Raw genomic sequence first — 25349 nt, forward strand, 5'->3', positions numbered from 1 at the left:
ATAGTTTTAAAATTTTACACTGCAGTTCTAGTTTGAGAAATTATAAAACTACATATACAATTTGATTTGAAAAAAAAAATTACAACAAACACCACCTACACTGCGAATACCTCTAATTTTATTAGAATTGAGGGAAGAAATCATCTTCTTGGTGTGGTTCTATTAAGGAAGGGAAATTCTTCTGGTTCTGGTTACAGAAACCCCAGCTAGTTTTGTTTCCGCTTTCAACTCATTATTCATCAAATCTAGTATACTCGGTTGTGTTTTGGGTTATCAATGGGAAGCTCCAACAACACTGGGCTTACTGATTCTTCCGATACCCAAAAGCTGAAACAGGAAGACGCCGATTCATCCCCCTATTCTGTAGGGGAAATGGTCCTCGTCTCTTGTGGTCACTACTATTACGCAGCCAAGGTCCATTTTTGTTTCGTCTCTTATAATTTTGCTTCTTAATCTTACTTACTCTAACAGTGTCCTAATACTTCTATTTCACTCACTTATGCTTTTGTCTAAGGTCTTAAAAATTGTGGGTTACCTCAACAATTGGGACTTTTATGTTCATTACCATGTAAGTAGTAATTATACTAACCAACACATATGCCATATTTTTTTGTGTTATTTATTAATTTCTCTTTTGATATGCTTCTAGGGAAAGTAATAATATTAGTATGATAAATCGTGTACCGTTATGCTATCTTAATTGCATAATCTTGTGCTTTTCAGGGTTGGAGCAAAAAGTAAGTACAAAATCTTCCTCTTAAGGTACCTGCTTTATTTTGCTGAAAGCTTTTTCAACTCTGATACGAAGATCATGTTGTTGGATTTTTGATGGTCTTGAACTTGCAAACAACTAACAGGGCCTTGATTATTGTTGATGCAAAGTGTTCATTCAAATTTTCTGTATGGGTAGCAACAAAAATTTATTATCAGCTAATGATTTGTTAGGCCCCCTATCCTCAACACACATGTGAGACGTAACACTCATAAGTGACCTATTTTCAGGCGGGTATAGAATATGAAAAAGGATGTTATACTGTTATGGAGCTACAGAATAGGAAAAAGAGTTTTTTTTTTTATTATTATTATATTTATTATACTACTAGTATGTAACCTGTGGAACAGGGAATGGGCTGAAGGTTATTATAATATTATATTAGTAAGTAGTGTTTTGTGTGTGTGGGTGTGAGGAATTTTCTAATTGTGATTTCAGTGTGTGGAGAGTAGGTGGTTTCTCCAATACCATCAGAGTTTACGTGCGGTGATGCTCCTTGAAAGTAATCCCTAAACTAATTTCTATCCCCTGATTATTGCTAAAGCTGTGTTTCTTTCTTGGGTAACTGGGTTTTCCTGATTGTTACTGTAAGAAATATTTAGGCACCTAACATGATTCTTCACAAAATATGTAAGAGGTTATTTATTTGTATATATCCCTACCTGAAGTAACGACTCTTGCAGTGTCATGAGTTTGCATTTCAGATATTAAGTTGGACATATTTTCATTTGTGATCTGGTTTGTAACATATTTACTATGTTTGAACATTTTAAATGTATCAAATAATCTAAGTGTCATTAGTAGTTAATTAATTTTGGCATGGTGAAGATGCTCATTTGATATGATGAAATATCTTCAGCTTCTTTTGACTTTTCATGGTTAATTCTTTTAGTTATATATTCTTGATGTTTTTAATTTTTCTATCCAATATGGAATTTTGGACAGATGGGATGAGTGGGTAACTACAGATCGTTTGATGACATACACTGAGGAGAATGTGCAGAAGCACCTTGCCATAAATAAGAAACAAGGAATACACAAGAGTACAGAGTTAGCACGCTCATCAAATTTTAAGGAAAAAAGTACCAATGGTTGGGTTTCTTCATTCATGAATACTTTTTAATGTTGTTGATTTTTATCAGTTTCTACATAGGTGCATAACTGGGGAAATAATTGTTGCTTGTTCTAATTTTTTTCCCCTTGAACCGGATATGATCTTTTCATTTGCTTATATTTGATAACATGTTTAAGATGTTTTTAGCTGGTCCAAGCCAAAATCCCCAGTAGCTTAGTGCCTGACATATTATGGTGTTAAGTGTCAATAGTTGATTATTCATTGGTTTAGATTGAGTTGGATTAACATAAAGTTAATTTCAGTATGTAAATCTCTTAGTCATCGTCACTATCTGATGCTAACTTATTTATTTCAATACAAACAGTACAAAATCTCATGTTGCTTCATATACTCTTGCTTTTAGCTGATATTGGGTATTAGAGTTCTAAGCAGCATTTTGGTTTTCTTAATTTCTATAAACTATTTCATGAAATTTTGCAGTGCTTGCTAGTGGCAAGAAAAGAAAAAGTGATGACCGTCGCTTCATGGTATGCCATCTATTGGTATTTGGTACTATGTATAAACTATTTATACTTTGATTATGAGCATAACTACCTCTGATTTTCTAGTTCTGTTCTTGACTTTATGCAATGGTGATTGTATTAAGCCGTATATTAATTGTAGGAAAACATTAACATAACAATGGAAATGTGTGCAAAAATTCAAATACCATTGGGACTGAGGAAGCATCTGGTTGATGATTGTGAATTTATTACTTGTATGGGAAAGGTGATTATTCTATCTTACCATCGTATGGTTTTGAGGAATGGGATGGCTCTTCAATTGTGGATTTTTTTTCTTTTTTTTGGACGTTTCTTCTTTCTGTTTTCATTTCTATATGCATTTTGGGTACATTCATGGTATTGATCCTTTTCTAGTCCTGTCTTTTATTCAGACTATATTTATATATATGTATTTTTATTTATTTTGTAAATGGTATATTTGTAGAGGTAAGGAGAATGAAAAACTTTATTGACAATAGAAACTCAGAACAAAAGTTAAGGTGCGTTTGTTTAGGATTAACAAAAACTGGTAAAGAGAAATGAGAATAAAAAAAAAAATAGAATGGAGTGGAATTAAATTTAATGAGTAAAAAAATTAATCGAGAAATTATTAAATTGTTTTTATTTGTGCATTGGAATGACTTTTGGATAGAATTGCCATTCCATCAAAATGATAACATAATCATTCCATTAGAATGTCATTCCAATGTTTTATAAAGCAACCAAACAAAGAAATAAAATAAAAATAGTTTTTATTCCATTCATTTCCATTCTATTACCCCAACCAAATGCCCCTTACAACCCAAGTTTTTTGTGAATGCTTGGAAACTCTACAGAGAAGCCCAACAATTATAATAGTCTTCTCCTAATGCCAAGACTTATTATGTATAGGCTAGGACTAACAACCCCAACTAACTAGCTCACCAATAGGAATCAAGTAAACTAACAAAACATAAAAGTAGAAATCATTAGACAATGATCTTGTTAACTGAGGTGGAAAAATAATTCTTTCCCATTAGTTTTATTGGAAAGAGTGGTATATTTATATGCAAAACTAAGTACCTATCTTAGGATTTATACATAATTGGGAAACTAGAATAAAACTAATTGATTATATATAACTTACAACACCCAAGAGGGTTAGCTCAAATGGTCAGGCATTTGGTTTGCTCCCACAAGTTTTGAGGTTCAAGTCCCTCTTAAGCACCTATATAGCAATTGCTAAGGTTTTCAGGTCCCCAAATATTGTAGGATTAGGTAGAGATCCTAGTTTTAAAAAAAAATATTTACTTTATAGCTAATGCTCTTTGGTTGGAGCATTAATATTAATCATGCACAACTTATTACAAAGATAATAAACTCGAACCACATTTAAACTTTCTTGAAGATGTCCCCTAGTTATTTTCTAGCCTTCACATATCCTATAGAAATCAACTTGAACAATTCACTTTCAATGTTCTTCGTTTGCTCATGAAAAATAGGATTAGATGCAATATGAAGAACAACCTCGTTTTCACACTCACACCACAATTTTTCTAGTTTTGTTATAAGTCCCAATTCAATCAAGAGTTGATATATCCTTATTATCTCACACAAACTGTGCCATTGCCTTATATTCTAACTTTGCATTACATTGTCTCACAACATTTTACTTCTCACTTTTCCATGAGACCGAATTCTCTCCAACAAATACATAATAACCTTAAGTGAATCATCTATCTATTTTAGAACCTGCCAATCTGCATATGAAAAAAACTCAATGTAATAGTATCCATGATTCACATATATAGTACGATGTCCACGTGCACCTTTCAAGTACATCATAATACTCTTCTCTCTCTTCTTTCTGAGAAGTTCCCATGCACGTTAGGGGGTTCCACGACCCTTCTGGTCGTGGAATTCAACAAAACCCCACTGGTTTTGGGAAGAAAACTGGCTGTTATCCCACTAGTTTTGGTTTGAAAAAATCGCCTGGTACGCAATCTGATTAGGATAACCATATATATTGGAGTTTTCGAACATCACATAAGGTGTTTATCAAAGTTATGGAAGAAATGTAGAAAAAGGAGGCTGTAATGAGAGCAATTTTCAAGAGATCGTTTCTTAATAGTTCGATCAATTGTTTTTTAGAGAGTTTCAAAAACAAGAGGGAGTGTTTACCTAGCTGTTTCTTCTAAAAAACAATAGGATATATATGGTGATTATTCCGAAGAAAAAGGCAGGCGAGGGGTTGGAAGGAACTAGTACGATGTCTTTCTAGTATAGTTAGGAGGAATTTAGGGTTGTCTTATGACAAGTAGAAGGAGCGAGTGGAGGAGGTTACGGGGGTGATAATTCCAGATCATGGGTGAATGTGATGAAACAAATGACGAGACCAAATGCAGAACAACAAAATGGAAGAACCAATGCCCTAGGTCACGCTAGAAGTAATACAATGAAACGAAATCCTCCTGCGAGTTGTCAAAATAAGAACTCAAGTAGACTGGGATGTTGGGAATTTTTATCGAAGGTTAACTCTAGCTTTAGGCCTAAGGAGATCTATCTGAATAAGAGAATGCAGCAACCAAAATTCCATGAATACTTACAAGCTAAACAATGTACATGTTTAGAGATAACAGCAAAATGGCTTGGATGCCATTTTATATAATCCTTGACTCTAACAAAAGATGTAGGCTCAATTAGGATTTGTGAGAGACCACGCTGTCAGGCTCAATCGATGCTCCATGGAGAAATTACTGTCGTGGCTCTTAGATTCCATGGAGGAGTTGCAACAAACTGAGGAGCAATAAAGACAAAATATTTGAGTGTTTCTTCAAAAACAACTCACCAGAGGAATTTTTCTGAAACTATTTGTATTGAGAATAACTTTACAAAGAATATGATTATACCAGAGAAAGGGCAAGCTGCGCCGTGGAAAGGAATGATTGAGTGCCTAAGTGGCCTCATGGGAAGAAAGAAAAGCAAAGCAGTGGTTGATTAATCTGGCGACAAGGCAGAGGCTGCTCAACCGGGTGAGAGGAGGGCCATTAGCTTACAGACCTGGGGAAGCGTGGTGAAGGCATTAGGGCCATCAGGCACAACAATGGAGAGTGGGAGCATTTCAACTTTGGACCCCTCAAGATCAATAGAAAATTTCACAATTTAGGAATAAAAGCTTATCTTGAAGCAAGCAACAATAACATTGGAGCTAAGTCGCGCTAATGTTTAGATTGGATATCCACATCCCATGGCAAGTCATACAATATTGGATAAAAGGGAAAGTGAAAAGAACTATGAGACCATTCCTTTATTTGATTATAGAGTTTTTTTACGGAGAGCAATAACGAGGGGGAGAGGAGATTGGAACGTTAAAATGGATGCCAGTAACCATGGTGAGATTGGCTCCATGGACTATTGAAAATTGAATGGTGAATGAGTGCTTGGAGGGCCAGTGTGAGTGGATAGGAGAGGAATGTATTCTCTTGAACTTGCGGAGCATGAAAGTGCTTGGAAAGATTGGTTCCATATGTGGTGGACTCATCAACATGAACAAAGATACCGTTGATATGAATTTTCTCACCTATGCTTAACTAATGCTATGTGGAGATGAAAATGGGACTAGTGTGGAGTCAACAGGAGTTTGGGAGTAAACAAATGTTAAAAGAAAACTTTAAATAGAAAATTGTCTTCGTTGGATAGAATGGAGGAAAGGGGCAACTAGAATTCACAAACGGAAATAAGCAAATTTAAGAAAGAATGACAACAAATGGTATTTGAGGAGGAGAGGGATATGATAGTGTTAGAGAATTAGCTGTATATTAGGTGTAAAAGAATTAGGGTAACTTGTATTTAGTAGTTTCCTATTTTGTTGGTAGTTTCCTATTTCCTAGTCTCCTAGCTTTGTATATAAATATGTACTATTCTATGAAATACACAGATAATTCGATTCTTATTTTTACATGGTATCGAAGCATTGTGATTCAAAATTCGAAATTCGAAATTAGGGTTACGAAAAAAAAAAAAAAAAAAAAAAAAAAATATTAGGGTTTGAGTTTAGGGTTGTTTTTCGAAAACCCATTTGGAGTGACCATTTTTCTCACCGCCCACATAGGAGGCTTGCCCCGTGGGACGCAAAACCCGCGTCCGGCGTCCGGATTCCCACGCGCGTGGGGCCCGCGTCGTCATCCCGTCCTTCGCCCGGCGTCCCACGCGCGCGGCGCGTGAGGGCGCGTCAGGCGTCTTCTCGGTGTCGGTCGACGCCGAGTCCACTCTGCTCCTTTCTCGTCCTCCTTGCTTCGGTTTTCGGCGGTTCTTCGCATTTTGTGGTTTGATACTTTTGTCTTCTTTGTGTTTGGGTATCTATTCCTTTGAGTTTGTTCTCTTCCTTTTTTGTCGATTTTTTGGTTTCGAAAGTTATGGCGGAGATAAAATCGGATTCGAAGTCGATCGTTGTTTCGATGTGGTTCCGTGATGTCTAAAATCACGGACCATAGAATTGATTGGTTCGAATTATTTGGAATGGAGTAAGACGATTCGGCGTATTTGAGGAGTATTGACAAAGATGATCAACGGCGCGATCCTCACGAAGAAACAAACGATTCAAGGAAAATATGGCTCAGTGAGGATGCTCGCTTGTTCCTTGAAATTCGAAATTCTATCGATAATGAGGTAATTAGTTTGATTAATCATTGTGAATTGGTTAAAGAACTAATGGGTTACTTGGAGTTTTTGTATTACGGGAAAAGACAACATCTCTCGCATATATGATGTTTGCAAAGCTTTTATCGCGCGGAAAAACAAGATAAGTCTCTTATGAATTATTTTATGGCTTTCAAGAAAACATATGAAGAACTTAATGTGCTATTACCCTTTAGTCACGATGTAAAAGTTCAACGAGCGCCAACGTGAACGGATGGGTATTATGAGTTTTCTTGCGGGACTCTCATACGTGACTCTGCAAAGTCACGAGTTCTCTACGGTTACGATGTCTCCTCTTTTACAAGATGTGTTTACTCGTGTTCTTCGCACGAGAGACTACCTCTTCCACTCCTGCTTAATAGCGCACTTGGTGAGTCGTAATAATTGCACCGAAAGAAACTCTACTCCAAGTGGATTTAAATGAGGTAATTCACGAGGACACGATAGCAGCACAGAGTGCAGGAGCATCATGTGCAATTATTGTAAGAAACCGAGGCCACACCAAGTTTGAGTGTAGGAAGTTACAATTTAAGAATCGACAACAACACTGCGCAATATTGCAAGCAACTAGTGATGCATACGACAAATCGGTCCTTATTTACTGCGATGAATTTGCCAAGTTCTCGAGTATCGGGAAACACTTAAGTCTTCATCTTCTTAAATCACTTTGCGATTCTTTGATTCGGGTAACTACAATGCATGCCTTCTTTCCAAATCCTCGAAATGGGTCATTGATTGCGGTGCCACGGATCATATGACGAGTAATTCCGTCTCTTTTCCACTTTTCGGTCTCACGGTCCCATACATTGTCACCTTAGGTGATGGGTCAACGGCGTACGTTTCTTGGATGCACGCCTTTATTATTCCTACGCCTATGCTATCTTTATCATCGGTCTTACATTTACGATTTGTCCTTTAATTTGCTTTACATTAGTCGACTCACTCGTAATCTAAATTGTTGCATCTCATTCTTTCACGATCATTGTTTGTTTCGGGATCTTATGACGAAGAAGATTATTGGTAAAGGACATGAATGCGGTGGCTTGTATGTTCTTGACCCACTTGCCAACCTCTTATTGCTTGTTCGAGTGTTGCTTCGCTTTTGAGGCTCATTGTCGTTTAGGTCATCCATCCTTCCTTTGCTCGAAAGCTGTGTCCCCGATATAGTAGTTTATCTTCGTTAGAATGTGAGTCATGTCGGTTGCCAAACATCATCGTGTTAGTTTGAGTCCACGTGTCAATAAACGTGCTAGTGTTCCTTTTGAGTTAGTTCATTCTGATGTTTGGGGTCCTTCTCCTATTTTGTCTTAACCTGGATTTAGGTATTTTGTTACTTTTGTGGATGATTATTCTCGTTTAACTTGGTTATATTTAATGAAAAATCGTTCTGAGTTGTTTTCTATATTCTGTGCTTTTTGTCTTTGAGATTCAAACTCGATTTAATGTATCTATTCGTACTTTGAGAAGTGATAATGCAAAGAGTACATGTACGCTCAATTTCAATCTTATATGACCTCTAATGGCATGCTTCATGAAACTTCTTGTGTTGATACGGCGGCACCTCGGAATGGTGTTGCGAACGTAAAAACGGACATCTTCTTGAAGCTTGCACGTGCTCTCTTGTTTCAAATGAAAGTCCTAAACCTTTTTGGGCGTAGATGCGGTTTCCACGGCATGCTTTCTTATTAATCGCATACCTGTACATTCTTAATGGTGAAATTCCATTTAAAATTCTTTTTCCTAATAAGTCATTATTTCCGGTTACTTTCCGAGTATTTGGTAGTGTTTGTTTTGCTCGCGATGTCCAGTCCATACGTCACCAAATTAGACCACTGAGGCACTAAAGTGTGTCTTTCTTGGTTATTCTCGTCTTCGGAAAGGGTATAGGTGTTCTTGTCACGATCTCGACAAATATCTTGTTTTATTGATGTTACTTTTATAGAAAATACACCTTATTTTTCATCTTCCACTATTTACACTAGTCGGGGGAGGATGATGATTTGTTGGTTTATTCTGTCACATCACATGCGCCTGCTCCATGTTACGACGGGTCTCTTGTTCCTTCACACCTGCCTCGGTCGTCACCCCCACAATGTCTACACCTCCACCACCTCCACCACCTCTGCCACCTCCACCCTCCCTCGGCCTCTATAGTGTACACCGGGCGCCCCCCTCCTCCACCTCTGTTTCATGTCCTTACTGCATCTTCGTCATCAGATCTGGACATCTCAGATGATCTTCCCATTGCACTACGTAAAGGTAAACGTCAATGTACTTTTCCTATTACTTCTTTTGTGTCTTATAATCATCTCTCCTCTTCTTCTTGTTCTTTTATTGCTTCTCTTGATTCTATCACTATTCCTAAAGCTTGTTCGAGAAGCGATGTCTCATCTGGTTGGCTTCTTTGCAATGATAGAAGAGATGAATGCTTTGGTTGCGAATGGTACTTGGGTCTTGGTTGATTTACCTTCGGAAAACGAGGCCATCGGGTGTAAATGGGTGTTCACGGTTAAATTCAATCCGGACGGCACGAGTTGCTCGCTTAAAGGCCGTCTTGTTGCCAAGGGTTATGCTCGAGCCTATGGAGTGGACTATTGTGATACTTTTTCTCCACATTTGCTAAACTCACATACGATTATTTGTTCATTTCCATGGCGGCTACTCATCATTGGCCTTTGCATCGGCTTGATATTAAAAATGCTTTTCTTCATGGAGATCTTGAGGAAGAAGTATATATGGAGCAACCTCACGGGTTTGTTGCTCGGGGGAGTTAGAGCGAGTTTGTCATCTTCGCAAATCTTTATATGGATTGAAACAAAGCCCTCGTGCTTGGTTTGGTAAATTTAGTCGAGTTTGTTGAGAAGTTTGGTTTGTTGAAAAGTAAGTCGGATCATTACGTGTTTTATAAAAGATCAATTTGTTGGTATCATTTTGTTAGTGGTGTATGTTGATGACATCGTTATTGCGGAAATGATGCGAAGGCATCTCATCCATAAGTCTTTCATTCACACCGAGTTTAACACGAAAGATTTAGGGGAACTCGAGTATTTCTTGGGGATTGAAGTTATTCGGAGTAAACGAGGTATTTTTGCAATCGAAAAGTATGTACTTGATTTGCTAAGCGAGACGGGGAAAATTGGGATCAAAACCTTGCAATGCTCCAATGAATCCGGTTGTGCATCTTACACGTGATGGGAAACCATTTGAAGATCACGAGAAATATCGCGAGTTAGTTGGAAAGTTGAATTATTTAAGCGTGACTCGTCCGAGATATTGCATTTCCGGATTAGTGTTATCGGTCGATTTCATGTCTTCCCCAACAATTCATCATTGGGCGGCATTAGAACAAATTTTATGTTACTTAAAAGGAGCACCGGGACGGTATAGTTTACAAGGATCATGGACATACCCGGATTGAGTGTTTTTCGATGCGAGTTGGGCGAGGCTCAAGGTAGATAGACGATCCACTTCGGGATATTGTGTATTTGTTGGTGGCAATCGGTTTCTTGGAAGAGTAAGAAACAAAATGTTGTATACTAGATCCGATCTTTGAATCGGAATATAGAGCTATGGCCCGGTCAGGTGTGTGAGGTAATATGGATTTATCGACTTTTAGTGAATTCGGGTTTAAGACTTATTCCGGCAAAAATTATGGTGTGATAATCAAGCTGCTCTTCATATTGCCTCGAATCCCGTATTCCACGAGCGAACTAAGCACATTGAGATCGATTGTCATTTTGTTCGTGAGAAAATTCAACAAGGTCTGATCTCCACAGGATATGTGAAAACCGGAGAACAACTAGGAAATATTTTTACAAAAGCTTTGAATGGGGTGCGGATTGACTATCTTTGTAACAAGCTGGGCATGATTAACATCTATGCTCCAGCTTGAGGGGGAGTGTTAGAGAATTAGCTGTATATTAGGTGTAAAAGAATTAGGGTAACTTGTATTTAGTAGTTTCCTATTTTGTTGGTAGTTTTCTATTTCCTAGTCTCCTAGCTTTGTATATAAATATGTACTATTCTATGAAATACACAGATAATTCGATTCACTATTTTCTACAGATAGAAATTAAAATGCAAATGGGCTAAAGAAGAAGATGCCAATTTCAAGCTTTTCTACAGTGCAAGGAAAGCAAAAACTTTTATGTCTAGAATTGAAAACGATGACAATTCAATTGTAAGCCATGCTATATAAATTCTTCGAGAAACAAAACGTTGAAATTGAAGCAATTGAATGAAAGAGAATTCCATCTTATAGCTACTCATTTAGAATATACCTTATGAGGAGGAGGTTAGACAAGCGTTCTTTGAATGCGATGGGGATAAATTGGACGACATGGTATCACAATGTCAGTGTATCAATCAAACTAGGAAGTGATTAAGGAAGATTTAATGGAAGTTTTTAGGGGATTTTGAGAAGATAGTGTTATCCAGGTCAATGCAGATGAAACATATATTTTCCTTATACCAAAGAAATGCATATTTGTTATAGACCCTTCAACTTGATCAGTAGCTTGTTTAAGATAATATCTAAAGTCTTATCCTTAACAATCAGAGGTGTGGTGGTTGACTCAATCTCTTAAACGTAGGTTTCTTTTCTTTTGTATAGGCAGATTTTAAACTTGGTATTGGTGGCAAATGAGGCCGTGGAGGAATATTGAAGCAAAGGAAAAAGTGGTTTAGTGTTTAAGATTGATTTTGAAAAAGCATATGACTACGTGGAGTAGGACTTATTGGATATGGTGCTTGAGAACAAGGAATTTAGATCGAAGTGGAAAAGATGGATGAAAGGATGCTCATCTTTAGTCTCCTTAGAATAATCATTGGGAGGCCAAGAGGCAAGTTTCACAGTTCTAGGGGGCTGAAAGAGGGTGATCTTTTATCCTCTTTTCAGTTTACTATTGTTCTAGTTGTACTTGGGAGGATTATAGACAAAGCTAGTGAATTGCCTATATTCAAGCGTTTCTTCGTGGGAAAAAAATTGTTTAGAGTGTGTCACCTTCATTTTGTAGATGATACAATATTTTTGGTAGACAATGATAGCCTTATGCAGATCTTGCTTGACATGTTACGAGTCTTTTACCATTGGATGCAAGGTGGGACAGTGGCCTTTGAAATATTTAGGGTTGACCCTAGGAGAAAATCCAAGAAAGATTATTTTGGGAGCTAGTGATTGCCAAATTTTCCAGTCTAATCGCTTACCTATCTAAAGATTGGAGATTGACTTCTTTCAAGCAATCTTATCCTCATTGACCAGTTATTATTTGTCACTTTTTAGAGCGCCTAAAACGGTTATAAATCTATTAGAGTAGGTTAGTGCTGTAAATACGTGTTAGACCTTTTGACACGGCACGATTAGACACGAAAAAAATATAAATTTGGGCATGACGCGACACGAAAAATATGCTTAAGCACGAAAGGCACGATACGTAAGTACGAATAAACTAGCCCGAAAGGCACAGTACGCGACAAGTCCGAAAAACACTGCACGATATATTAAAAAATACTAAAATTTATTATTATTAATAATAATAGATGTATTTATCAATTATAATTAAGTTATAATAACAATAAAACTTAAATATAATACTAAATATTATACTTTTATAATTAAAACATGTAAAACTAAAATTATATATGAATTTATTTTAGAGTAATATCAAAATTTGAGTATTTATAGTTAAATATTCAAATTCTAATAATATTAATCATTTTTGTATATGATTATCTATAAAATATCGTTGAAAAGTTATATAAATATAACTAAAGCTAAAAAATATATATAGTTTAGTAATTGTAAAAACAAAAATATGAATAAGTAAAGCACGAATTCGAGCCCAGATATGAGAACAGGCTAGCCTATTTAAGAAATACGGGCTAGCACGAGCAAAGCACGACACGAATCCAAGCACGCCACGAAAATACCATGCCTACGGGCTGTGACAGGCCTACCCTTGAAAAATATTGGCACGACACGGCAGGACATGCATTTTTCTGTGCAACGACACGACCTACATTTTTTTGTGCAACGGCACGACACGACCGTATTTTGAGAAGCATAGATAATTATGGACCAGGCTTGCACGACATGCATGAATTTACAATACTAGAGTAGATGATGCTAGACTTCTTTTGGGAATGAGGGAACTTGTTTAGATGAGAACATTGGGTGGCTTGGAAATAGTGTGCCAACCCAGACTTTAAGTTGGTCTAGGCATTGGTAATTTGGAGATAAGGAACAAAGCTTTTGTTATGAAATGGTTATGGAGATTTTGTTTGTAAGATAAATCCCTATTGTATAAAGTAATTGTTAGATTATTAATTGTAAAATATTAGAGTAAATTGTATTTAGTCGTTTCCTATTTGTATTTATTAGTTTTCCATTTAGTCTTCTAGCTTTGTATATCAATATATATTAATACAACACACAATTCTCTTTACCATTCTCTACATGTGATTAGAGCCACTTTAGATTCGAAATTCGAAATTTGGGCTGTTACAAAATTAGGGTTTATAGTTGGAGTTTTTCTTTTCTTAAGGGGTTCTCTTTTGTAAAACCCCTTTGGAGTAATTTTCTACTCTCACCGCCCACTCAGACAACTTACCTAGCCTCCGATCTCAAAAACCCCAAAGATTAGTCACCGGAATCTCTGCGCGTGGGGCTTACGCGCCGCGTGAAGCTTCTGCGCACATCCCTATGTGCCAGCGCGTGGAGGCGCGTGTGATGGCATCTTCGACAACGTTCTTTTTTTCAGTTCTTTTCTCGGTTCTTCTAAGCCTACTCGCTTCTGTCTCAGGTTGTAATTTTGTATTTTTTGCCTTCTTCGTGTTTGGGTGTTCATTCTTAGGTATTCGCTTTCTTTCTTTTCTCTTTCATGGTGATCTTCAGGAGGAAGTATATATGGAGCAACCTTTAGGGTTTGTTGCTTAGGGGGATATAAGGCGTGTTTGTCGTCTTTCGAAAATCATTATATGGTTTGAAACAGAGCCTCCGAGCCTGGTTCGGATAATTTAGTCTGGTTGTTGAAATTTTTGGTTTGCAAAAAAAAAAAAAAAATCTGATCATTCTATGTTTTACAAACAATCAAAATCTTTAGTTGTATATGTGGATGACATTGTTATAACTGGAAGTGATACTATGAGAATCTTATCTCTTAAGTCTTTGAATCATCTCAGTTTCACACAAAAGACTTGGAGTGCTAAAGTATTTTCTGGGGGTGGAAGTTACAAAGAGTAAAAAGAGTATCTTCTTATATCAAAGAAAATATGCTCTTGAGCTATTAGATAAGAAAGGAATTTTTGGGGCAAAACCTTGTAATGTTCTAATGACTCCTAGTATACACCTTACAAGAGATGGGGAAACTATTTGAAGATCCTGAGATATATCGAAGATTGGTTGGGATATTGAATTATCTTACAATGACTCGTTCTAATATTGCACATACAGTTAGTTTGGTCAGTCAGTTTATGTCATTTCCAGCTGTTGGTCATTGGGCAGCATTAAAGCAAATTTTGTGTTACTTGAAAGGTGCACCTGGACAGTGCATTGTCTATGCAAATCATGGTCACTTTGATATTGAATGTTTCTCATATGTAGATTCGGCAGGTTCCAAAGTGGATAAAAGATCTACTTCAAGTTATTGTATCTTTGTTGGAGGAAATTTGGTTTCATGGAATAGTAAGAAGCAAAATATTGTACTATGGTAAAGTGTAGGATCAAATTATAGAGTTATGGCACAGTATGTGTATCAAATCATGTAGATTTATCAACTCTTAATTGAAGTTGAACTTAAACTTCAGCTCCAACAAAATTGTAGTGTGACAACCAAGCTGCTCTTTATATTGTATCTAATCTTGTGTTTCATAAGCGAATTAAGCACATTAAAATTGATTGTTATTTTGTTCGAGAAAAAATCTAACTAGGCTTGATTTTTACAAGGAATGTGAAGACTGGTGAACAATTAGGGGACTTTTTACAAAAGTTTCGAATGAGGTTCAAATTGATTATCTTTGTAATAAGTTGGATATGATCAATATCTATGCTTCAACATGAGGGGATGTATTAGTTGTGTGTTAGTTGACTTGCCTAAATTAGCTTAGGCTTAGTTTCCTAATTGTATCATTTCCTATATATTTTTTTTTGAATATAGGCTTAGTTTCCTGTAGTTTCCTAATATAATTTCCTGTATTAGTTTTCCTAGTTGTGTATGTATATAGGTGTATTACTTTTCAATGAAATACAATTTATTTTTCACCAACCTTTACATGGAGGAATAACTGCCACATGCCTGATATTAAAATTTCATACAGATAGCTATTCTTACATGCCAGGAGCATATAGTGATTATTATTTTTTTTTTAATTTTATCTATTTATTTATTTTGCAGCTTCCTAGACTTCCTCGGCATCCAAATGTTAGTGAAATATTTCAGTGGTATATACAGCATAGAACAGAACAGAAAGAACCGTAAGTTATTTTTGTTCTGTTTGGACAGTTTACTTTTATCTCCTCAGCAATATATCTTCAAGGTTTTTCTACCTTGTTCAGGACTTAATCAATCTCCTATTACATGGCATTCAATTATATTTTCCATCATTTGTTGAGTAGGCATTCGAATTTAATCTAAATGGATAATAATCTGATAGGCATTGGGATATAATAAAAAGGGTATAAGTGTAATTGTAATAGGGGTATTGTTATTATATATAGGACTCAATAGTGAAGGAAAAGGTGTGAAGAATTTGGTTTTAGTTTGTAACTTTGGGAGAGAACCAGGCTCTCGAAATCCTGGGTTTTAATGAAAGGCATTCTGCCATTTTATCCAAAAACTATCGTTCTTTCTCTATTTTCTGCAATTAATTAATCTTGATAGGAAAATTCCTATCAAATGGTATCAGAGCACAAGTTCATGGGACCCGAGAAGCACACTAGTATGGAGCTACTGGGTGAAAGAATGGAGGCCTTCCGCTCAGAAATTCAGAAGGAGATTTCAGACGTTAGATCTCGGTTGGAAAAGAGGTTTCGGAGACACGAGCGAAATTCGGCGGTTACGGAGATAATGATGGCTCGGTTAACCGTTTCTTTGCGGGGGAAAAGAGAAGACGAGACGAACACGCGGCAACAAAATTCGTCCTCGAACCGTGCACGGGGATGGCTCTTTGTACTCGACTCAGACGGAACCGAGAGGGTTCGATTTCCTCCATTGATGATGGCAAGCTGCCGTCGATGAGTTTCAACCTCGATCGGTAAATAGGGACACATCATCTTCCTCGATTAATTCTAAGTTGCTTTCGAAAAAGGAGTAGATTAGATTCGGCCATCGAAGTAATTCTAGCAACGAAGCTTGCATCACGAGAGACGAAGATCGAACTACCGAGGTTGGAGATGACATCGAGTGCGGAGACGATGCGGTGTTGTATAAGGAGAAGCGAGGCCGAATATTCCGCCAAAAATTCGTCAAGCTTGGCAAGGGAAGGCGACGCGACTTGAACGCCATCTTTTGCCTATGGCAATGGAGGCTCACGAAGCTTTTTGATCGTGGAAAGCACAACCGGCAAGCCTTCGATGCGGGATTAATGACGAGAACAACAACGAATTCTAATGTCGACTTTGGGTCGAGTACGTTACGGCCTTACACCATGAAATGGGGCCGCTCGCCGAGTGTCGGAGAAGACTTGTGCCTCGCCGAGAAAACTTTTGCCGCGCAATCATCGACGGAAGAACCGGAGAAGTCGGCATCACTCGTGTGCTTTGATTTCGTTTCGAGTCATGGGGGGCTACGGTCATTCGTTACGGAGATGTTTGCATTTGGATCGCAAAACCTTACCTAAGGCCCAAATCAACCCAAGGAGATGACCCATTTTATGCTTTTGGTCATTGGGTTATATGGGATCCGAGTAAGAAGGAAGGCCCATTAAATATTACTCGAGTCCCGATAATTCAATTAGGACAATTGTTTATGGTTTTGGGATCGGGGAGCGAGTACGTCTCCACCCTTGGGGTATTACAAGAAGGAGGTGCGATTGGTTCTGTACACGCAAGGTGTCGGTAACGGAAAAGAAGAGGGAGAATCCTTCATCGCCAAGTTTAAACAACACCATTTGGGTCATAAGGTATTGCATAAGGCTTATGGCTAACACTTTTGCTGCTTTCATGTTTTCAAAGTGGATTGGTAATATGGGTGAGGATATATGGAATTGTCGATTATGAGCGGTATTAGGCAAAAGCGTCGAACAAGTTTTTGTTTTCCAATTATGGTGTTCCTTGTGCTTTGACTACAAAGATATATGGCATTACTAAAGAAAACACGCCATACGGGATAATATATGTATTCCCTCGAAGTTGTTTTCCAAGAGCCACTTACACTTGATGCTTCTCGAAGTATTAATACTTGCCCGTAATGGATTGGGTTATGAGAACAGAGTCTTTGGGTTCTATTTGTTGGCTATGTATTTACGGTTCAAAGATTTAGTTTGCTGGAAAAGGCTTGTTAATGGGTTCATAGTCAGCGTGCACAAAACTATACGGGTACCAAGTGATACACAAAGGGATAAGTTTTTAATTTTCATTTATGGGAATTTTTTGTCTTATACCTCTTTTGTTCTACTGGTTTTGGGCAAGAGCACCAAAAGAAAAAAAGAAAAAGGTCCTGAATTGTTTCATGTGAAACACAATTATCGATTTTGGCGGTGTGTCTCTTGGGTTTTGGACAGGGGAAGGACAATACATTTTGGGACCACTCCGATTTTGACAACTTCAAGGCTGGCCCTTCTTTTTTCTTCTCAACTTGACTTGGTAGCTCCATTCAATGGCGTGGGAGTGGCGGTTTTTCACCTTGTTTTGCATACAAAGGGAAGAAATATTAACTTGCTCAGCTCGTTTTTGATCGAGGTCGACTCGCTGCAGAGGGGCATCTCTCTCTTGGCTGGAAAACCTTGCAATTGTTGGCTCGGTTCTTTGACAAGGGGCCATTACGGGTCGCACCTACTGATGTTACAAGTTGAACTCCATCACCTTGAGGACAAGGTGATTTTCGGGCGGCCGGTATTAATAGGCATTGGGATATAATAAAAAGGGTATAAGTGTAATTGTAATAGGGGTATTGTTATTATATATAGGACTCAATAGTGAAGGAAAAGGTGTGAAGAATTTGGTTTTAGTTTGTAACTTTGGGAGAGAACCAGGCTCTCAAAATCCTGGGTTTTAATGAAAGGCATTCTGCCATTTTATCCAAAAACTATCGTTCTTTCTCTATTTTCTGCAATTAATTAATCTTGATAGGAAAATTCCTATCATAATCATTAAAAAGTTAGGTTGAAGTTACATGGCATTCGACTTGTTGATTATTATCGCCTTATCTTTCTTTCTAGAATTGGCGTGGTTGAAACTTGTTGAGGGATCTACTAGAGATAGAAATTGTTGAAGAAACAGCAAGATGGTTCTTTTGCCTTATCAATATGCTCATTTAAAGGGTCTCTTATCAAATGTATAAGACCCAAATTATCACATTAATCTATTGTTACTTTCTACATGTATATACTGCTATTCCTACTTGTAGGTAACATTTTTCACCACATTTGTGCCAACAGTGGTAAGCAACAATTCATTAAAAAGTTACTCCGAATTTAGAGTACATCCATATTGTGAAAACTTATGCAATTTGCAACCTTTGCATATCAAGATTTTTAACATAATTTGAGTGGACATATCTAAATGTGCTTATTATCCTTGGTACATTTTGTAAACCAAATCGATATCACTAGTAACTTTTACTAGCCTAAAGTCTATTTCATTGGTTCTCAATGAATTTTTATGGAATCTCCTTGCATTGTACCTACTCCCAATGCTCATGGTTTGTGAAATATTTGGTGTAGCGGAAACAATTACTTGCATATTAGACTATTAAACCATTCAAGCATGTTTTCAATATACATTTCTTGAGACAAGAATTAAGTGATTGCCTTTTTCCATCCCTAGGATTTTCTTTCCAACTCTCAAATTCTTCATGTCAAACTTTAAGCTCAATTGAGCTTTCAAATTATAGATTCCTGACATGTCCGAACAAGTAATTATCAAAAAGTCAGAAACTGATTCTGTTGAGGAGTTGCACCACCTTTGAGATGCTACCGCTGCCAATGACGAAGCCAAACACAATGTAGGAGAAGTTGACAATGCCAAAAACAAGGATGTCGATCACGACTTTAAAGAAGTCAACAAAAACTGAGACTAAGAATGAGGAGAGTGTTTATGTAAATGTGATCTCTTCAATCGGTGACGTGGACGGACATCGCGAGCAAAACAAACTCTGCTAAAAACTAGAGTAGCAACTGGAAACAATGACTTACTGGGATAAAGAATTTTAAATAGGTTCTCACCATTAATTATAGAGGATGGCATGCGATTAATAAGAAAGCATGGTGTGGAAACTGCATTGGCCCAAAAATGTTTAGGAACTTTCATTTGAAACAAGAGGGCAAGTGCATTTTCTAGGTGTTTGTTTTTACGTTCTGCTACACCATTTTGAGGTGCAGTATCAACATAAGAAGTTTCATGAAGCATGCCACTAGAGGTCATATAAGATTGAAATTGAACATGTGTGTACTCTTTGGCATTATCACTTCGCAAAGTACAAACAAACATATTTAATTAGTTTTGAATCTCAACACAAAAAGCACAACATATTAAAGACAAATCAGAACGATTTTTCATTAAATATAACCAAGTTACACGAGAATAATCATTCACGAAAGTAACAAAATACCTGAATTCAAATTGAGACAAATAGGACTCCAAACATCAAAATGAACTAACTCAAAAGGAACACTAGCATGTTTGTTGACTCGAGGACCCAAACTAACACGATGATGTTTGTTGTGTAATAGTAGGATTGTGGTTCTCAAAAATTCTTCCTCGAGTCCTATCATCCTAGCGGAATTTCACACCATTCCTATGGGGGGCATTCGGGGGAAATGAAAACATACCAATGGTTAAAACCTGAGGTTTTTTGGGTAGGAATACGGAAAGATGTGCTGAAATTTGTATAGGAGTGCACCATTTGTCAACAACATAAGTATTTTATGTAGCTACTACTCCAGCTGGTTTTTACAGCCCATTGCCTTGCTAGCTCAAGTTTGGGATGATTTTTCCATAGATTTCATCGAAGATTTGCCTAGATCGGAAGGTTGGGATACCATCGTGGTGGTGGTGGATAGATTGAGCAAGTACGCCTATTTTGTCACCCTGAAACATCCATTTACAGCCACAACAGTTGCTCAAGTGTTCCTTAAAAAGATAGTCCGCCTACACGGTTTACCCTTGTCCATTATTTCAGACCGTGATCGGATCTTTACTAGCCATTTTTGGAGTGAGTTACATAAATGGCAAGGTACAACCCTCGAGCGCAGCACCGCTTACCACCCACAAATCGACGACCAAACAGAAGTGGTGAATCGGACTCTTGAGACATACTTTCGTTGTTTTGCTAATGAGAAACCCAAGCAATGGGCTAAATGGTTGGTTTGGGCTGAATATTGGTATAATACTTCCCCCCATTCGAGCACCAAGCTTACTCCATTCCAAGCCTTGTATGGTAGAGATACCCTACTTTTGATTCGCTATCCTGCTAGACCTTCCCATGTGTCGGCAATTGATACCTTGTTGGCTGATCGTGATGCCACCATTGATGATCTACGTATGCATCTCCTTCTAGCCCAACACCGAATGAAGCATAATGCTAATTAGCACAGGCACCATGAAGAGTTTCAAGTTGGTGACTTGGTTTATCTCAAGCCTCGTCTCTACCGATAGCAGTCTTTAGCCAAGCATCTCTTCGAGAAGCTTGCTGCAAAGTTTTATGGCCCTTTTAAGGTGACAAAAAAGGTAGGCACAATAGCATATTGACTTGAGTTACCAGCTTCCTCATCTATTCACACGGTCTTCCACATCTTGCAACTAAAAAAAGCACATGGCTCGACCCTTTCATCCCCGACTTTGCCTCCTTTGACACTTGAGTTAGAGCTGCAAGTTGGACCAGAAGCAGTTCTTCAAGTGCGGTAGCAAGCTACACATGGCTTGGAAGACTTAGAGGTCCTCATCAAGTAGAAGATCAACACTAACTTTCCTGAATTTCACCTTGAGGACAAGGTGAAAGTGCACCCCCGGGGTATTGATACACCACCAATTAGGTTCACTTATTTTTTTTGGAAAAGAGAGAAGGAGACCACTTGACAGGCCTCCCCCGAAATTATTAATGCCTCACTTGTGGCGGAAGAAAACCGTGGTACATAGAAATGTAAAACAATACATTGAATTAGCACTTTGAGTGACCAATCAAACAAAAAGAAAGAAATCCCGAGTTTTACAACAAACCACTCCAATCCTTACTTAAGTCTAGAAAAGAAAGAGCCTCAAAGTGTTTGGTTTTAAAGACCCATGTGGTTGTCCAAAATTTAATTCTCTCGCAAACAAAGTCTGCTGATCTCTCCAGCCCTTTGAAAATCCTGCTATTTCTTTCATTCAAGGAGACCTAAGAAACAAGCTCTAAATAATATTAGTAAATAATAGCATAAAGAATAAAAAGATTAGCTGAAGTGACCGTATTATAAATGAGCTGTCAAAATATTAGTTATTAGTTAATGGTTTTTGTTAAGGGTGTCTATAAATAATAGTGGGAACTGTAATTGGGGGAGGGGGAAAACAATTATTTTGTGCAGTCTTGAACTCAGGGTGATCCCAGGCTTCTCGAATTTCCTGGAAACTAGCTGAAATTCAATAAAGCTCAATAATTCTTTCTTCTCCATCTCTGTACCTGTTCTAGTGTGTATCAAACAAATCCTATGGTCTGAACAGCCCAAATCAAGGACTCATTCATCGCTTGCATCACACTGTTAGAACACTAGTACTATCACAGCCATATAGCTGCTTCTCCAAATCAAAGTAATTTTCCTTCCCTACTGACGTTGAGTTTCCTCTTGCATCTAGACTTTTTGATGAGTCTTGAAATTTGTTTGTCGACGCTCTTTTCTTCAACTTCTTGGGGTTTAGTGGTGTCTCGACCTCCTTTGCGTAAGAGTACCACCATCGTACGTCATGATGTTGCTGAAGTGCTTGTTGAATCTTGCGAAGAAAGGCCACAAATTATTATTTAATCTTCATTAATTTTGACATCTATTTCTCAGATGAAGAATAATTTTGTTAAATTCATCCAAGAGCTCTTTATTTGGCTTACCTTCCTGCATTTGTAGAGTGTACAATTTCGTTTTCTAATGTAGTTGATTGGTGAATGACTTTGTCGTGTACAAGCTTTTTTTGCTTCAATCATCCTTTTCTTGCCCTACAGACTCATCCTTTTCTTTGTCAGTCCCTACAGTTCGAGGGTTTTTGCCAAACCTTGATCACCAGCAGAGTCCATCATTACCTGCCATAGCAGTAGCTGTAAACCAACTGTGATACCAATTTGGCCTAGCAAATAATGGACATGTAGATTATTAAAGGGCAAAGGAATAATTTAAAACCCAGAAGAAAAATAAGACAAATTATTTGATGTTGTTAACAAATTTGCTTTTATCCACATAAAGAAGAGTATCAGATAAAAATGTTGTTAATCTAAAGCTATGGTCGAGATTGTGGAATCACGTGGGTGTAGTTTTTAGAAATGTTTTGCCATTCATGGACACCTTTATTTTACTGCTTTTTATGGTTTAGGTACAGAGTGATCAAGTTCTAACAACATCCAGCAGCCCCACTTCATTACTTGCTTTGATATATAAAACCATGATATCTTCTCTCCAAACTGCAGAGAGCAACAAGCAATGGGTATTGAGCAGAAATATTTAGTATTTTTTGCTGCTTTGGTAGCAAAGGGTCCTTGATATTTTGAGTGATAGTAGTTTGTAGATTTGCATATCCTTTTTCTTTCGATGCCTGTTTTAAATCATTTTGTTGCCCATTTATTATTCTTCATATTGGTAATTTTCTACAACACTTTGGCATCAATTTTTGTGCTGTAAGCCATCTGATTTAAAATGAATGTTCTTGTACATAGTTTTCGCCAAGTTATTTTTTCTCTGGAAAGAACATTTCATATGTTGTCTTGTGGATTCAGATCAGCCGATTCAGTTCACGAAATTATGAAAGGATTGCAATGTTACTTTGATAAAGCATTGCCATTGAGGCTTCTATACAGCGAAGAGCGGCAACAATATGAGAGAGCAATGGCAGCATATGACCTCACTCCGTCACATGTATATGGAGCTGAACATTTATTACGTCTTTTTGGTATGCTTCTAAAATGTTTTGTGTTTCTCTGACAGATCAGATAATATTTGTGTCTTGATGATATTGACATTTCTAGGATATGTAGGATTTAAAGGCTCAATGAAAGGAAAAATGGCCTGCCTTGACCTGCCCGTACAAAAGCAGGATTTCTTGTTTACAACAATTTAGCCTTGTTTATCTGCAGTGCAGTTTTTAATGTTTCACTTGTGAACTTTGACTGGCAAGTGTTGGTTCAAATGGCTGGGTTGTTGGTACAATATTTTATTACACGCGTGTGTTGCCTTGAGCTTCAAAAGGTCACAAAATAGCTTACCTACATCAGTGGTCGCTATCAAATTTTGCAGTCTTCCAAGATTTTTGAGAAGTTATATTTGTGGTTTGCAAAGTTCTGATTATGTTTTTCTTTGACGTATGAAGTCTGCAAGTTTTGGGATGCTGTGAATCTAATTCACCCTACAACGTGCATTATTTTATTAATCAATTGTTTGATGACTTTGAACACATTATGTTTGAATACTACTGATATAGTAATAGTGATAAGAACAATTAATGAAACCAGGTGGCCAAAGCTCAATATACCCCTCTCCATTCAATTCTTTCTCCAATATACTCTACCCAAACCGTACAACCTTCCCCTTACTAGTTACTACAATTAGCCAATTACTCTCTTTATTTAATATCCCAAGTCCTAACATATGCTTATTGTACCTGGATAATTGGGCATGTAGATGTTCTTTTTCTTTTTCTGTTAGCTTAGCTAGTTGTGTGATGCTTATTTAATTTATTATCTGTTACATGAGATGATGCTTTTGTTCTCTATATTTTTACACATTTAATTGATTATTTTGGTAATGTTGCAGTATTGATGCCCGAGCTACTGTATCATGCTAATATGGAAGAGGAGGCATTGGTGGAGTTGATTGAAAATTTTAATGATTTTCTCAAGTATATATTTATCATCCTGACTGGATTTATATCTAATTATTTCTTTTTTTTTTATAAGTCCTATACACAATATTCTAAATGACAACAATTGAATCGAATGATTTTTGAATCTTATCTATTTTCTTTGAATAAGAATTCTATTACTATTATTATTTTTCTCTAGCCATGAGAAATAAATTGTGATTAATTTTTGACAAATTCATTTTTAGGTGATGTAGTTTAAACAACTTTACATTGTGTTTATTTTCCTTGTTCATTGTGACCCTCTATAGTCTAGTCTAGGCAGTGGTTGTGCAACTTGTAATCTATATTTGGGATAATCTATGTTTCTTCTGTTTATTTGGATTTCCTCATTACACTTTACTAATACCTATAAATATATATATGTATGTATTTTGTGATACAGATACCTACGGATGAATCAAGGAGCGTGTTTCCGCAGTGATTGTTACATTGCTGATGCCGCGGATGATACTGACTCCAGTACCGACAAGCCAGAGGACATAGTCTAAATCTGTGCTTCTACTGCAACTCATTGAAAAGACATTGTTATGATGTGTTGTTTTGAAAACCAAAACGTGGTTTAGTTTTTAACTATCTAGATTACTATGTACTAATGTTAGAAAGAACAGAACCAGACTTGTTTAGTTTTCGGTTTGTGTCACTGTGACTTTTTGTTAGAAATTCTACGGTTCCCCCAAATGATGATAATTATGGTGATGAATGAACTATGATTCTCTTGTAAAGTTATAATCTATAGCGGCAAACTTATCATCGTTAGTTGTTTGGTCGGAAAAATGTGATGCGAATTGTTGTATTATCATGCTTTTTTTTTCCTGTCAGGTTTATCTGTTGACGTAAAATTTGTTGGACGTTTCTAAATTACTACGACACTCTTCTCCACACAAAAACGTAAGTTTTTTTTTTTTTTCCAATATTTATATATATATATTTACATTATGACAGTTCACATTGTAGCTATAGTAAATCTCGTGAAAGTTTATTGATGAGAAGAGAAAGAGTGTCTGCCCATGTTCATGCTCTGAGGCAGTTTTTAGT

At 37.1% G+C, this 25349-nt stretch overlaps 1 protein-coding gene across 2 annotated transcripts; it reads left to right on the forward strand.

Annotated features, from left to right (window-relative positions):
* On the forward strand, positions 1-25070 carry LOC115711086 (protein MRG1). 2 transcript variants are annotated; one of them, XM_030639426.2, is made up of 10 exons: positions 1-414; positions 515-568; positions 724-737; positions 1718-1863; positions 2328-2374; positions 2511-2615; positions 15457-15536; positions 23173-23345; positions 24206-24290; positions 24697-25070. In XM_030639426.2, exons 1-10 carry the CDS (start codon positions 277-279, stop codon positions 24800-24802), a joined length of 948 nt encoding a protein of 315 aa, XP_030495286.1. In that variant the 5' UTR covers positions 1-276; the 3' UTR covers positions 24803-25070. The 2 variants fall into 2 exon arrangements, with proteins under 2 accessions (XP_030495286.1, XP_030495293.1); XM_030639433.2 differs by having other exon boundaries at positions 320-414; positions 724-762.
* The last annotated feature ends 279 nt before the right edge of the window (positions 25071-25349 follow it).

This window comes from Cannabis sativa, chromosome X, assembly GCF_029168945.1.
Source record: "Cannabis sativa cultivar Pink pepper isolate KNU-18-1 chromosome X, ASM2916894v1, whole genome shotgun sequence".
Classification (NCBI taxonomy): Eukaryota; Viridiplantae; Streptophyta; class Magnoliopsida; order Rosales; family Cannabaceae; genus Cannabis; species Cannabis sativa.

What these genes read in the sequence shown, in the direction of transcription:
- LOC115711086 (XM_030639426.2), top strand. Translation starts at nt 277, where the DNA reads ATGGGAAGCTCCAACAACACTGGGCTTACTGATTCTTCCGATACCCAA. An exon ending in TTATTACTTGTATGGGAAAG is followed by an intron (nt 2,616 to 15,456) that starts GTGATTATTCTA and finishes TTTATTTTGCAG; the next exon opens with CTTCCTAGACTTCCTCGGCA. An exon ending in AATTTTAATGATTTTCTCAA is followed by an intron (nt 24,291 to 24,696) that starts GTATATATTTAT and finishes TTTGTGATACAG; the next exon opens with ATACCTACGGATGAATCAAG.